The sequence below is a fragment of the Octopus sinensis genome, unplaced genomic scaffold (genome assembly GCF_006345805.1).
Source record: "Octopus sinensis unplaced genomic scaffold, ASM634580v1 Contig12901, whole genome shotgun sequence".
Classification (NCBI taxonomy): Eukaryota; Metazoa; Mollusca; class Cephalopoda; order Octopoda; family Octopodidae; genus Octopus; species Octopus sinensis.
The window spans coordinates 81,244-98,086 of record NW_021832828.1 but is presented as its reverse complement, the minus strand read 5'-3'; the positions used below and the strand labels follow the sequence as shown (position 1 = coordinate 98,086).

General features: G+C 38.2%; 1 protein-coding gene and 1 long non-coding RNA gene across 2 annotated transcripts in view; one reads left to right on the top strand and one right to left on the bottom strand.

Moving 5' to 3' along the window:
- LOC115229498 (Golgi to ER traffic protein 4 homolog) overlaps positions 1 to 12,395 on the bottom strand; it is a 56,625-nt gene extending 44,230 nt beyond the window's left edge. The window contains exon 1 of the mRNA XM_029799838.2: positions 11,935 to 12,395. Coding sequence (XP_029655698.1) covers positions 11,935 to 12,038 — 104 coding nt within the window. The 5' untranslated portion in view covers positions 12,039 to 12,395. The remainder of the gene's footprint in view (positions 1 to 11,934) is intronic.
- On the top strand, positions 10,444 to 12,134 carry LOC118761387. The gene is made up of 2 exons (XR_004997338.1): positions 10,444 to 10,707; positions 11,890 to 12,134. It is a non-coding gene; the product is annotated as an uncharacterized LOC118761387 (long non-coding RNA).
- Positions 12,396 to 16,843: the final 4,448 nt, after the last annotated feature.

The window sequence follows — 16,843 nt, the reverse complement described above, 5'->3', positions numbered from 1 at the left end:
GCTAGTATATATATGTGATGTGTGTGTTCCTGTGTTTGTCCTCCCACCATCGCTTGACAACCAATGCCGGTGTGTTTATGTCCCCATAACTTATCAGTTTGGCAAAAGAGACCAATAGAAAAAGTATTAGGCTTACAAAGAATAAGTCCTGGAATCAATTTATTTGACTAAAACCCTTAAGGCAATACTCTAGCATGGCCACAGTCAAATGACTGAAACAAGTAAAAGAGTAAAAGATCATGTGTGTGTGTTTGTCTTGACAACCGCTGCTGGTTTGCTTATGTCCATTTCAACTAAACTCTCTAAGGTGGTGCACTAGCTTCGCCATAGTCCCAACACTGAATCAAGTAAAAGATAAAAGATATTTTCTACTGCAAGAAAGTAGTCATTATAGAATATGCCAGAGCTGTTTAATATTCTTTCTTTTACTCTTTTATTTGTTTCAGTCATTGACCGCAGCCATGCTGGAGCACAACATCAAAGGGTTTTTAGTCAAAGAAATCGACTCATTCTTTGTAAGACGAGTACTTATTCTATCGGTCTCTTTTGCCAAACCACCAACTTACAGGGACATCGGTTGTCAAGCAATGGCTGGGGAATAAACATAGACACACACACACATATATTTATTCTTTAATTTGTTTCAGTCATTTGATTGCAGCCATGCTGGAGCACAGCCTTTAGTCAAGCAAATCGACCCCCAAGACTTATTCTTTGTAAGTCTAGTACTTATTCTATTGCTCTCTCTAGCCGAACTGCTAAGTAACGGGGACGTAAACACACCAGCATCAGTTGTCAAGCGATGTTGGGGGGACAAACACAGACACTCAAACACACACACAGACATATATATATATACATACGATGGGCTTCTTTCAGTTTCTGTCTACCAAATCCACTCACAAGGCTTTGGTCAGCCCGATGCTATAGTAGAAGACATTTGTCCAAGGTGCCACGCAGTGGAACTGGACCCGGAACCATGTGGTTGATAAGCAAGCTACTTACCACACAGCCACTCCTGCACCTATATATATATATATATATATATATATATATATATATATATATATATATATATATATATATAGGTGCAGGAGTGGCTGTGTGGTAAGTAGCAGACGAAACGGTGCATCGTATAAGAAATTACAGGGTAAATGTTTTTAAATTTTCTCCTGTTTACGGAATTGACTTTTATTTGCGGTTGAAGCTTTGGCTGTTATTTCTAGTGGGTGAATGGCCTATTATGGCCGTTCCTTGATTGTTGATGTTGAACTTAAAAATGGTATATGACTATTTAATTTTTTCCCACTAGGCCGCTGGTGGCAAAAAAATTCTGCAAAATTTTTTTTGGCACCCTATATTGATTAATTATGAATTTTCTGGTTAATTCCGTAATGGAATCGACGGCTTATATTTATTTGCTGCCGATAAATTTGGCGCGAGTGCGATGATTTGAAAATTTTAGGTCAGATATTAACTTGGCAGGGTCGGAAATGCCTCGTGAAAATATCTGTTCCGACTTGTGGCTATTTCTTACTGAAGAATCTGAGGGCCTATGGAAGATTGGCTTGATTTAATTTAATCAGGTTAGTTTACCATTAAACAGCAGACGAAACGGTGCATCGTATAAGAAATTACAGGGTAAATGTTTTTTAAATTTTCTCCTGTTTACGGAATTGACTTTTATTTGCGGTTGAAGCTTTGGCTGTTATTTCTAGTGGGTGAATGGCCTATTATGGCCGTTCCTTGATTGTTGATGTTGAACTTAAAAATGGTATATGACTATTTAATTTTTTCCCACTAGGCCGCTGGTGGCAAAAAAATTCTACAAAATTTTTTTTGGCACCCTATATTGATTAATTATGAATTTTCTGGTTAATTCCGTAATGGAATCGACGGCTTATATTTATTTGCTGCCGATAAATTTGGCGCGAGTGCGATGATTTGAAAATTTTAGGTCAGATATTAACTTGGCAGGGTCGGAAATGCCTCGTGAAAATATCTGTTCCGACTTGTGGCTATTTCTTACTGAAGAATCTGAGGGCCTATGGAAGATTGGCTTGATTTAATTTAATCAGGTTAGTTTACCATTAAACAGCAGACGAAACGGTGCATCGTATAAGAAATTACAGGGTAAATGTTTTTTAAATTTTCTCCTGTTACGGAATTGACTTTTATTTGCGGTTGAAGCTTTGGCTGTTATTTCTAGTGGGTGAATGGCCTATTATGGCCGTTCCTTGATTGTTGATGTTGAACTTAAAAATGGTATATGACTATTTAATTTTTTCCCACTAGGCCGCTGGTGGCAAAAAAATTCTGCAAAATTTTTTTTGGCACCCTATATTGATTAATTATGAATTTTCTGGTTAATTCCGTAATGGAATCGACGGCTTATATTTATTTGCTGCCGATAATTTGGCGCGAGTGCGATGATTTGAAAATTTTAGGTCAGATATTAACTTGGCAGGGTCGGAAATGCCTCGTGAAAATATCTGTTCCGACTTGTGGCTATTTCTTACTGAAGAATCTGAGGGCCTATGGAAGATTGGCTTGATTTAATTTAATCAGGTTAGTTTACCATTAAACAGCAGACGAAACGGTGCATCGTATAAGAAATTACAGGGTAATGTTTTTTTAAATTTTCTCCTGTTTACGGAATTGACTTTTATTTGCGGTTGAAGCTTTGGCTGTTATTTCTAGTGGGTGAATGGCCTATTATGGCCGTTCCTTGATTGTTGATGTTGAACTTAAAAATGGTATATGACTATTTAATTTTTTCCCACTAGGCCGCTGGTGGCAAAAAAATTCTGCAAAATTTTTTTTGGCACCCTATATTGATTAATTATGAATTTTCTGGTTAATTCCGTAATGGAATCGACGGCTTATATTTATTTGCTGCCGATAAATTTGGCGCTAGTGCGATGATTTGAAAATTTTAGGTCAGATATTAACTTGGCAGGGTCGGAAATGCCTCGTGAAAATATCTGTTCCGACTTGGCTATTTCTTACTGAAGAATCTGAGGGCCTATGGAAGATTGGCTTGATTTAATTTAATCAGGTTAGTTTACCATTAAACAGCAGACGAAACGGTGCATCGTATAAGAAATTACAGGGTAAATGTTTTTTAAATTTTCTCCTGTTTACGGAATTGACTTTTATTTGCGGTTGAAGCTTGGCTGTTATTTCTAGTGGGTGAATGGCCTATTATGGCCGTTCCTTGATTGTTGATGTTGAACTTAAAAATGGTATATGACTATTTAATCTTTTCCCCACTAGGCCGCTGGTGGCAAAAAAATTCTACAAAATTTTTTCTGGCACCCTATATTGATTAATTATGAATTTTCTGGTTAATTCCGTAATGGAATCGACGGCTTATATTTATTTGCTGCCGATAAATTTGGCGCGAGTGCGATGATTTGAAAATTTTAGGTCAGATATAACTTGGCAGGGTCGGAAATGCCTCGTGAAAATATCTGTTCCGACTTGTGGCTATTTCTTACTGAAGAATCTGAGGGCCTATGGAAGATTGGCTTGATTTAATTTAATCAGGTTAGTTTACCATTAAACAGCAGACGAAACGGTGCATCGTATAAGAAATTACAGGGTAATGTTTTTTTAAATTTTCTCCTGTTTACGGAATTGACTTTTATTTGCGGTTGAAGCTTTGGCTGTTATTTCTAGTGGGTGAATGGCCTATTATGGCCGTTCCTTGATTGTTGATATATATATATATATATATATATATATATAATATATGACAGGCTTCTTTCAGTTTCCCAACTTTTTTTTTCTTTTTTGCTCAGTCTGGAGGATGGAAAAGTGCCCATGGCCTTCACAAGTTCTCTTAACCCATTAGCATTCAGATTAATTCGTCAAATATAATACTTTCTTATTCACATTGTTTAAAATTAATCATGCATTATCTCAGTTTTGAAATTTCGATGAAGTGTTTGTTCATTTTTGAAATGACATTGTAGGATAAGTGTAAGAGGCCAGAGCTGGTCAGTTTGAACATAAAACAGGATGTGGCTGGTTTAAAGACTAAAGGGTTAAACTAGTAAAATTGATGCCATTAATGTTTCTCTTGACCCTCTAGAAGTCGCTCTGTGGGATAGGCACAAGCAGGAGGAAATTCCAAAGGGTCAATATTCTGGGAAGAAAGGAATGAGTTTAATGATTAGTATGGATCATGGTGAGGTTAGACACAACAATGGAGAAGATCAAAGGAAAGTAGGATAAGAATGCCTGAGTATGGGTGTCATGAGCCCAGTCAACAGTGGGAGCAGAGGCTATTATAGTAGTAAAAGAAAAGTCAGAGGGAGAAAACAGCATGGCTGTGAGCAAGAGGTTGGAGTATGTTTGTAAAGGATTTTATGTCAATCAGTTGGGTGGCTCCTATCTAGGAGGTCTGTGTGGACAACAATAGCAGTCCAGATTTGACAGGAAAACCCTGTTCTGGACATCACTGAAGCTTTGTAGAATATCAATAATTGTTATGAAGTGCAAAAACAATGATCTTGACATCAAGACAGACTGTACATAACCTATGCTTACAAACCACATGTGGAGCAAAATGAAAACACTTTAACTGAAAATCCACACTAGATATATGAACAGTGAAATTCATAACTACAGCTGCTTATAACCAATTTTCACCTCTAAATTCAAAATCTGAAGTTCTCTGTTGGCCTGCCAAACTCTCATCATTATATACAGAAGAACAAAAGACACTATGTGTGCCAACTTTTGCAACAATTTATAGCAGAACTTCTAAATGAGTGCTTCCTAACCTTCTGAGACACAATATCACTTTTTGTAGCATAATGCTGCTTTTCATCAGTGTTTCACAAATTTTTAAAATGTTTTCTTTGCAGGTTAAAAAAATTTTTTTATTAAATGGAAATTATTTCAAGCAATAGTTTATTATCCATATAATCAACCATGTGTTTCGTGATCATCAAAATTTAATGTCTGTTTTCCATGCTGGTATGGATTGCACAGCTCAGCAATAACTGGCAAGAACAGGGGTTGCACCAAGTTCCGTAGTGTATTTTGGCTTGATTTCTACAGCTGGATGCCCTTCCAAACACCAACCACTTTACAGTGCTTTTTACACGACACCATCACCAGTGCTTTTTATGTGGCACTTTGGTTTTTGGATATCAATTATTGTGGTGGGCAGGTTTTCTTTTTAGATATTTGTATAGATGATAAGTTTCCCCTATTTTAAACTTATGAAAACTACTAAATGTGAGGACTTACATAATGAAATTACATTGGACCTCATTACATCATCAATCATGCTTCTGCTAACTCATAACACAATATTCAATTCATTCTAATCCTGAGAAGGATTTTTTTTAAATTGCTTTTGGAAATATATTTAAAACCTATGGACTGAATCTGATTAAATTATTTTTTTCAAAGTAAAATAACAAACTCACCAACCCTTTATGAGAACACAACACTCGCACGGAAGCACTCCCACCTAAGTTAAGAATTTCTGTTCTCAACACACGAGTCAGGACAGCTAACTAAATGGAAAAGCTAATTAGTAATCCAAACTGACACATTAGTCATCACAACATTTACAGTATGATTGATTGTGTGTGCGCGTGTGTGTGTGTGTGTGTGTGTGTGTGTGTGTGTGTGTGTGTGTTGCAATCTCAGGTCAGATAACATGACATGCCCAATATTGTAGTCATACAAATTAGCCCAAAACAGACAATCATCTATTTGTTTTGAACCAGTCACGCTCAAGTGCCACTTGAAAAAATTCCCACCCCTTAGATGATTCAGAGATATTATCAGTGTTGCACTTAATTTTTGTAACAAATTTTAGATGCCACAAAAAAAAAATTAATTAACCCATCATATTTGCAAATTTATTACAAATATTATATTTTAAATTATGTTCTAGAAATGAATACAAATTAAGCAAAAAATTATATATCAGATTTTTTTTAGCATTATGTGAGTCTTGGGATTTTACCAAAATGAAATGTAAATCTAAGAAAATCAGACAAAAATAATCTCATCAATAGTTTCTCATGTATATCTTTTTTTATTATTATTTGCTTTTTAAATCATATTAATTTACTAAAACATACATATCTAGTGTCCATAGAAGCTAGATAGTGAAAAGTCATGAAGAATTTCTTCAAACTTAAGGTATCAAACTGGTAGACTCTTAGTATAGAATGTCTCGTAGTTTTTGTTCTGATTCTGTGCCTGGTGTTCAAATCATCTCAGGATCATTGAATAAAGTGACCAATCTAGTGTGGTGCATTGGTAGAACTATTAGAGCATTGGTAAAAGTGCCTTATAGTATCAGTTCTGGCCACTTGCAGTCTGACAGCAATATATAAAGAGCTTTATTGTATAGTGTTCAGGTGCAATATAATTTGTTGGAGAAGGTTAAAAGAGGAAACAGCAGACATAAAAGTCTAGTAAACAAAGCCAGAAATACATACATAGTACACAGAATAAAACACAAAAATAGAGAAAAATGAACATTCACCCCTTGGCATTCAGATTATCTGTCAAATGTAATACTCATTTATTCACTTGTTTTTTTTAATTACACAGGTATTATCTCACAAGTTTGAGATTTCAATATTATTGTTTATTTTTACACTGACATTGTAAGGCAGGTGTGAAAAGCAGAACTAGGCCAGTTTTAATGTAAAAGGGGAAAACATTTTCAGCTGGATATGACCAGTTTAAAAGAGTCATAAAGAATAAGGGTGCATAGGCTCATCACATGCAGTGTAGGTAAATTTCAGGAAGCATGGAATTTTTGAGAGCCCAGTTTCCTGACAGTTGACAATGGATGCAGGTCCTACATTCCCTGCTTCAGTAATTGTGAGTGTGAAGAAATGTTTCTGAAAGTCACCTTCATGCAAGAAATGTTGTTTGTTCCATGGGGAAATATTATTATTGCTTGGAAACAGGAGTGAGTTGGTAACATTGGGCCCCAGAAAATTTACCTCAACAATTTTTTTTACTGACCCATGGAAGCATGGAAAAGTGGATATTAAATTATGACGAAGCTGTTGATGCTTGTAACTGCATTGGTCAAGCTGCATTGACCCAAAACCAACCTTTCCTTTGGACAATAACAATAACATACCCACATGCCCAAATAAACCAATCTTCTGCAAAAGCAAAATAAAATCTTGCCCAGATCTGCACTTTTAGGGTTAGATATGTAGTTGACTTCAACTAACAGAAGCCCTAACAAGAATTCAGAATACAATAAAATTACATGTGTTTCAAATAAATTTAGGATTATTTTACAAATGCATGACATTTTACATTGTCACTTAAATGTAAAACTAGATTGTTGTTGTGTAAATGTTGGAGAATAGACTAGCACATCTAATATCTGCAGGGGTAAACATGCTGGTGAGGAAATTCCAGAGGACTGATGTTCTGGGAAGGACTGAAAAACACCATTTTATGCAAGAACTAATCTATTCAAATAGATTTTACAAAAAAATAAATAAATAAAGGGGAATGGAAAAGAGCAGGTTAACAAAGGAAATCTTTCATTCAGTAGAATGGTAAATGTCTGGAATAGTGAGGAGAGGACATTTAATATAAATATATTGTATTAGGGATTTAAGGCTGAATGAGATCTTTTACCAGATTCTTGAATATATTTCCTCTGTCCAAGAGGTATGTCCAGCAAAGAAGCTAAGATGAACTGAGATAAACCCCAACAAGTTAGAACAGGGTTTTTCAAGATGGAAGAGGGCACCACCCACGAGTGGAATTTGTCAGGTTTTTGATGTGGGTTACTTCAAAATGGGTTATAAGCAACAAGTGAATAAAACTTGCAATAAAGTTTTAATTAAAACTCATAAACAAACAAAATTTGCATATATATAATTAAAACTTGTAAACAAACAAAATTTGTCCATTCATAGTAGAGTGCAGGGTTTTTTTGTTTTTTTTTTGGTAGGGACATACAATAAAAAAAAAAGTGTGGAATAAGAAAAGGTTGAGAAACACCATGTTCAAAAACAACAGATCAAAAATGTCAACTTAAAAGTTTGGAATTGATAATTATCAGAAGTCCTAAGCCATCAAACCTTTAGTTTGAAAAAGAATTAGTTAAACATCACCATTCAAAATACAGATTTATTCATTGATTGAACTTTTCTTAATTATAATGGATAGAACAGTGGCCCCCAACTTGTGGTCCACAAAGGTAGTATTGGAGATCCATGAACTAAATTTAAAATTTCATATATATATATGTATGTATGTATGTATGTATGTATATATATATATATATATATATATATATATAGTTAATCCAATGAAAACACAAAGAGAAAACACAACAACGCGAGGACGTGGAACAAATATTGGACGCTCAGGAAGGAAAGAAGGAGGGTTTAACGTTTCGAGCGGGGATCTTCGTCAGAAACATAGGAAAAGGAAAGATCCAAAGAAGGGAAGACGGAGGAAAAAAAATCGCCAACGGTACACATGCGGTCACATTTATTTATATATATATATATAATATATATATATATATATATATATATATATATATACACAGACATAAGGATAAGCATATTAAAAGGGATCCTGGTAGTAAAGAGGTTGGGAACCACTGGTACAGAAGATAATTTGTGTCCTGGTTGCTGTGCTTCCTTCTTCAAATCAAAAAATAGACCAAGACAAAGCTAAAGACGTTTACTAAATGATGTGACTGGAACCTGGTGCAGCTGTGGTCAAACCATCCAACCCATGCCAGCATGGAAAATGGACGTATAATGATAATGATGATAATGACTAATCAGTTATTTATTTCACTGATTACTGAGTAGAAATGTATATAAGTTTATTCGTCAATGTAATAGTTGTGTGTATATATCATCGTCATTCAATGTCCATGTTCTGTGCTGGCATGGGCTGAACAGTTTTACAGGATTTGATGAACCAGAGGACTGTACTGTGCTCCAGTGTCTACTCTGGAATAGTCTCTATGGCTGGATGCCCTTCCTAATGCCAACTGCTTTAGTGTGTACTGGGTGTTTTTCTTTTTGTGCCACCAGCACTGGTAAGGTCAGTAAGTAGTTCGCAAGACTACAAACCCTGAAAGAGGCAGCTGTATGCTAGGAGATGAGGTAGGGGTGATGTATGCGATAAGGGACTGGAGCAGGGCAATTTTCTTGTTGTCCAGGGGCTACAACATGGCTATGGCTAGAGAGGGGTCATGATCAACATGGGGCAGAGAAGAAATAAAAACAGTGGTGATGAGGTGTCTGTGTGGACCTCAAGGGGGGGGGGGTATAAATGAAAATGAGAAAAGGCAAGAATATAGGTAGGCAGAGGTGAAGAGAGCTGGGGAACAGGAATAGGTGAGGGGGTGAACATATGATGAATAAAGAACAAGTGTTGAGTAGATGATAGGTAGGGGAGGTAAGGAAGTGTAGGTGACAATTGTAAACCGGATAACCGGATAAGATGGGGAGAGGGATATAGTGAATGGGGGACAAGAAGTGGGGGAGAGATCAATGATGCAGGGGAGTGAAGAGTGGCAGAATAGTAATGAAGATACAACAGATAAGGGGAGAGAGAGAAAGGGAGATAGGCAGCTGCAGTATATGCTATGTACGGTGGTAGAGAAGGTGAGACGCTATGGCGATTCCGTAGAGGGGGGGCAATGTAAAATGTCAATGGAGAGGAAAGTATTAAGGATGAGGAATATACATCAAGTAAAATGGTTCCGGAGTGGTGAGAAAGATTAGTGATATCAACGAAAAAATTGCAGAGATGAAGAACAGTGGGGTTGTCTTGGGGGAGGAAATTGGGCAAACAGTCCAATTGTGACAGTTGTACTGGAGCAGTACACACTAAACACACACACACACGTGCATATATATATATATATATATTTGTTCATTACAAAATAAAGAGGAGCATGTATTTAAATCAAGTAATCACTTTCAAAACAGTATATTACAAGCAATTATAAAACTAAATGAGACCACACATATACCGAAACCAAGTGAAGAAGTATTTGACTGAGTTTCGAAATAGCTGTAACTCGTGGAAGGCAAGCATTTTCTTTTTTTTTTTTTTTTCTTGGAAATTTTTCTGTTCGAAATCGTAATTTCCAGTCAAGAGAAACACAGAAATACTCTAAAAAAATACATTCTGTTTCCTTTCACATAAGACACGAGACCCCGAGGGATTGCTACCCCAAAACTCCGGCAAGAATTTCCAGTTAGCAACAATCCTGGAAGATGTGTCAAAAATCCAGGTGGTAATGGTAGCCATGGATCATTGTGCCGGGATAAGATTAACGGGAAAACAGACAGTATTTCTAATCATTACAGCCCGAGCGTAGTGAGAACCAGAATCCGGATCCAATGGAAACGTGGATTATTGAGGCAACGGAGACCTGGAGTGGCTTCCGGTTGCCTGTAGAATGACTATTTTAATTGATAATGCAACACTTGTTATAAATTAGACAGTGCTCTTGCTACTTCCAAAAGAGAGAGCTATATCTACTCCTCGGTGCGATTTTATTGTGGATAATGTTTAGAGAGAGAGAGAGGAAATGAACCATCGGCCCGGAAGTCTAACACGACGACGACATGGCTGCCTGCAGTTCGAGTTGGCAAATCTATCTACGTGTAAAATATACATGTTGTTCGATGAAAAGAAACATTAGAGAGACGAAAGGTGTTCTTTATGTATATTAGATGTTTCAATCCCATACAAACAAAATGACAAACGTAACATAATGTCGTTAACGCTGCTACTTTGTGCATTTGTAAGCTCAACCAAATTCTTCAGACAAACATTTTAGAAAGTAAGAGGACAGCTAAACCCCCTCCTCATATCACACACCATGTTACGAGTGCAGTGATGATAGTAATGCGATATTGGCACTAGTAAATGATTCATACAGTTAGAAATCTAATAGAATATGGAATCTAACTGTTTCTGTACATGTTCGTTTCGAAGATACACGAGAAAGTAAATTCTCAACGACTAGAATAATCTCCGAAAACCATTAGTTTATAAGTCTTTGATATAACATATCGCCATAGAACAGGGAAGATACAAGTCTGTATTATCTTGATGAAGAGGAATCGTGCTAACGTAAAAAATAAAATGTACGTAAATTCATCAAACCCCTACAATTAATCTAATCTGGAAAGAAGCAATGGATCTCTTATTCTGTACATATATCACAGCAAATATGTAAAGACTATATTCCAAGCACTTAAGTGTTGGTGTATAAAAAAAAAAGAGTGGAATTACAAAGTTATGTTGCACGGAAATAGCTTAAAAAGTACAGCATGTCTCCAGCAATATGTTTGTGGTGAGGTGCAAAGTTGAAATTAAATAACTACGTAAATTAGTTACTGAAATTATAAGTATTAAACTTTTTTTTTTAATTACCTATCTAACCAAATTCAATTGAATTATTACAATGAACACTAAACAGAAAAAAATATTTAAGGAATCGGAAATTTTATATCAATATTTTCGTTTATACCTAAACTAAATTTTAAGAAGAATTCGACAGACTGTGACACTTGGTCTTATTAACGGATCTGAATAAATAAGATGTAAGATTATTATAAAGAAGAGGCATGTCTGAGTGATGATCACAGCCACGAATGCATGAATAGGATATTTTAGACATCAATTTTAAAACTGGCGATCTTACGATTTTTGTTAATGTAAAGTTATAGAAACAGTTGAACATTGAAGTGAATGAAGAATGGTTGGACAGACTTTGGGAGAGAAACATTAATTCAGACAAGGAAAAGGTTGTTGCTTTTAGTTAGAATATGACAAAACGCGAATTGAATTTATTGTTGTTGATATTTTTATTTCTGTTGGGTTTTTTAGGAAAGAAACAAAAAAGAAGCGAAGGTTAAGGAAATTGTGTCTTACCTGAAGTATAAAGTCCGGTACATCTGATGAGCCTCATAGAAGTTGTTAGCATCCACACAGGCCTGACATTTCGCTAAAATACGACTTAATCTTTCGGCACACATGTTGCTAACAATGCCAAAAACAGTTCAGTGTCTCATTACTAAGAAACTCAAGACTGAATGGAAGCAGGAAAGAAACCCGAAGAGGAAAAAACAAACAAAAAATATCCTTGTTTTGTAACAACTTCAGCAAATCAACCAACGTTTTCAGTCAGTTGATGGGATTATTATTATTGTTACAGCTGTATTTTTTCTTTCTAATTACCTCAGCTTACATATATTGTCGTGTGTGAGTATTTTACGAGTGAAATGATAGGAATGTAGTTACATCAACGTTGTTCAACACAATATAAAAGCCATAACTGGTCCAGAACGGATTTGACCGACATTAGATTTCAGAGCATTGCGCATGTCTGAAATATAATGTTCACCATCATTACCTCCCTTGCTTATATTTCCATCTCCCGTTTTTCACAACTTAATTAACCACCTTGCGTGTCTGATATCTTTACTTTTAATGTAACAATTTAGCGTAGATGCAGAGCCGTCGGCTATCTTAAGATATGAGTACACTAGACAATTGTCCGAGATCCCTACGGTCTATGGACACGATGTTTACATATGTATGCTGTGGTTTGCTACCTTCAAACATTCCATGCTTCTGAAATTCATCACTACCCATTCACTCTTTTCCTTTTAAAGTTCTTTTACTGTTTATTTTTTTTGGCATGTTTTATCATGTATTTTTCTCTCTTCAACCCCCCCTCCCGAATTTTTTACTCGTCCACCACAACACAATTAACATCCTGAAACCAAGATACCACGTAAAAAAAACATTGGTGGGGTTAGTGCCATATAAAAAATACTGGTGCTGATGCCACGTAAAAAGCACCCGATACACTCCATAAAGTGGTTGGCATTAGGAAGGACATCCAACCATAGAAACCAAGCCAAAACAGAATGGAACCTGGTGCAGCCCCTGACCTTGCCAGTTACTGTCTAGCTGTCTAACCCATGCCGGCATGGAAAATTGACGTTAAATGTTGATGATGGTTATGATATATATATATATTATCTTGTTTCAGTCATGATACTGCGGCCATGCTGGGGCACAGCCTTGAAGAATTTCAGTCAAATGAATCAACCCCATAGTTTTTTGGGGGTTTTTTCCGTAAGCCTGGTACTAATTCTGGCAGTCTCTTTGCCCGACCTCTCTAAGTTATGGGGACAGAAACACACTAACACAGGTTGTCACACTGTGGGATGGGGAACAAACATACACACACACAATGGGCTTTCAGTTTTCATCTACCAAATCCACTCTCAAGGCTTTGGTGAGCCCAAAGCTATAGTAGAAAACACTTGCCTAAAGTGCCATACTGTGGCACTGAACCCTGGAGCCATGTAGTTGAAAAGTAAGCTTCTTACTACCCAGCAACATCTGTGTCTAGCTTCTTAACACACATATATATATAATCATCATCATTTAGCATCTACTTTCCATGCTGGCATGGTTTGGACAGTTAGACTGGGGATTGGCAAGCCAGGAGTTTGCACCAGGCTCCAGTCTGATCTACAGCTGCCCTTCCTAACGCCAACCACTCCGAGAGTGTAGTAGGTGCTTTTTATGTGTTACTGGCATCAACAATGCTCGAATGGTGCTTTTTACATGCCACCGGCACAGGAGCCACTCAAGTGGTACTGGCATCAACCACACTCAAATGATATGTTTTATGTACCACTGGCACTGGCATCAGCCACACTCGAATTGTGCTTTTTACATGCCACTGGCAGGGGTGCTAGTCAGGCAGCGTTGACATCAGCCACAACTACAATTTCACTTGACTCAACAGGTCTTCTCAAGCACAGCATATTGCCCTGTGATTGAAGGATACTTTTAAACGAGCCAGTTATACAACACTGGCATCAGCCACAGCTACGATCTCATTTGGTTTGCCGGGTCTTCTCAAGCATAGCATATCTCAAAAGGTCTTAGTTGCTTGTAATTGCCTCGGTGAGGCCCAATGTTCAAAGGTCATGCTTCACCACCTCATCCCACATCTTCCTGGAACTATCTCTTCCACAGGTTCCCTCCACTGTTAGGGTGTGACACTTCTTCACACAGCTGTCCTCATCCATATAATATATATATATATCAAAAAGGTGCAGAAATGTCATCATACTCCAAATGAATTAAAAAGTAATGTAATCTAAAGGTAGAGAAAGAAATCCATAAATCAGGTACTCCAAAACAGTCAGAAGGACGAGGATATATATATATATATATATATATAGCAGGTTCCCACACTGTCTCTATCAATTGAATTCACTAACAAGACATTTGTCAGCTCAGGGGTATAATAGAAGATACTAGCCAAAGGTGTCACACAGTGGAACTGAACCTAAACTTACATGGCTGCAAAATGAGCTTAACTATACAACTATGCCTGCACCTAAAGCCATTACTGTTACGAGCAACTATGTATCATACTTAATAAATATACATGGTTGACAGGCAAATTACTGCAGTATTCATCCAAAGATAACATCTCTTATGAATGTGCTGTGTTTGAAAACAATATATACTGGAGGAAAATGAAAATCATGGCAGCAGCTAACTTTGACCAAGTTGGACTTTATCAATGACAGGCAGCTTTTTGCCTGCCATTGAATGTTTCATCCAATGCTTCCCATTGTCACCTAAGTGACAAATGTCACTTAGGTATGTTGCTTGTTATGAATACAATACATTGATAAGGCACAACTAGGCTGAAATGCATCAGGTGAGCCTGCCAGCCACTGCTTTTGCCTTTTGATATGTATGGTGTTTTTAAACACAGCATGTTCATAAGTGACATTATCTCTGGACGAACATAACATTGCCTTTCAATGACGTATTTGCATTTAGTATGCTACACGCTTATGCTCTTACTTGATGAGGGTGGGATCATCTGAGGTTAGTGGTCCTAGAGATATCATCATGCATAGAGCTAACTAGGTCCACTATTGCTCTCTGTCGCTAGTAGTCCTGTACCAGCCCCTCTGTATCCTCCAAGGTGATGTCAAGCCTCTAGAGATATTCCCCAATCATGTCCAGCCATCTGGTGCAGAACCTGACACAAGGCCTCTACAAGCAAGCAGCTGCTGCATTGAATGAAGCTAAAGCTCTGGTAAGATGATCTAGCAGGAGACAGACGATAAGCATTCTACACAGATGTTGATATAATATGTTTTCTTTGAAAAAAAAGATGGATATTATTCATTAATTTTTTGTTGTTGTTGTTCATATTAGCCCTGGTTATTTCATAAGAGATATAATTTTAGTAAGACCCTGAGAATAGACCATTATCCCTTATTTGAAATTGTTAGTTAGAAATAGACAAATAATTTAAAAATTTGAACAACTGCAAGTCCAGTAAGACAACACAGGAAATAGACTAGTCGAATCAATGCGAACTGGCACGGCAGCCCAGGTGAAGGTCAAGAGACTGGTTTTGAACCAGCACCTCGAAGCCAAACAAATGGGTTGCATTGTCAGGGCTAGACAACGTGCAATGGGGAGCGAAGGAATTAATGCCGCGAGATGGGCCCGAGTGGTGGAAGCCCAACGTGGCAACGATGCCACAATTCGATCTTTGACGAACCAACAAGGTAAGTTGATAAACGAGCCCAAGGAGATGTGTGAGGCTTTTCAGGACCACTTCGCCCAGCTCTTTGGGGGAAGCGGCGGACCGGATAGGAGGAGGGGCCTAACGGACCTCCTCGACGGGCTGCCGCGCCTCTCGGAGCAGGACGCGAAGTGTAGTGAGGAGCCGATCATGCCTGGGGAAGTAATAGAGGCCCTGGCTAACTGCGGCGTGGGTAAGGCGCCAGGACTGGATGGTCTACCTTACGAGCTTTATAAAAGTATGCCGGACTTGTTCGGGGACTTACTGGCGAACATCTACGCGAACTGGCAGCAGAATGGGTTTATTCCCAGATCTGTGCGCCGGGGAGTGGTGACACTAATCAGGAAGGACTCGGACAAGGGGGATGTCATTGATAATTTTAGGCCCATCACTCTGCTTAACGCAGAGCTGAAGATTTTGGCCAAAGTGTTATCAAACAGATTGGCGCGTGTCGCGGATGGACTAATAGGGAAGGCACAAACGTGTGCCGTACTGGCAGGTCCATTCAGGATAATCTCCATCTAATTAGATACACTATTGAGGGAATTAATAGCGATCCCGGCAAGGGAGGGGCAGTGGTCCATTTAGACCAATCAAAAGCTTTCGATAGGGTCGACCATCATTACCTGGTGTCTGTTCTGGCTCAGTTCGGCCTGGGTCTTGGCTTCCTCAGGTGGATCATCGAAATGTACGATAACGTCGACTCGGTAGTTCGGGTGAACGGCTTTATTTCTAAGCCGTTCAGAGTCAAATGCTCGGTTCGTCAAGGATGCCCACTCTCCCCGCTTTTGTATGTAGTGGCTCTTGAGCCGCTGCTGCGAAAACTGAGTGGCATCCCGAGGCAGCCAGGTCGTGGAATGTCGGTTTCGGCGTACGCAGATGACATCACTATCATCGTGACTGAAGTGGACCTCCTACGTAAAGTAGGCAAGGCCATAGAGGTTTACGAGACAGTGACAGGAGCAAAAGTTAATCGCGAAAAGTCAGTCAGCTTGCAGCTCGGCACCTGGAGAGGCAAGTCGATGCCTTCAGACAGCGTCGTGGGACGTTGGACGGAGGGTTCGATTAAGTTGCTCGGGGTTTGGTTCGGACCAGACCTCCAAATAGAGAAGAACTGGAGCGAGGTATCGAGCAGGGTGGCTGCAGTAGCCAAGACCTGGTCTTGGCGGTGGTTATCCCTGAAAGGTAGGGCGGAGGTAG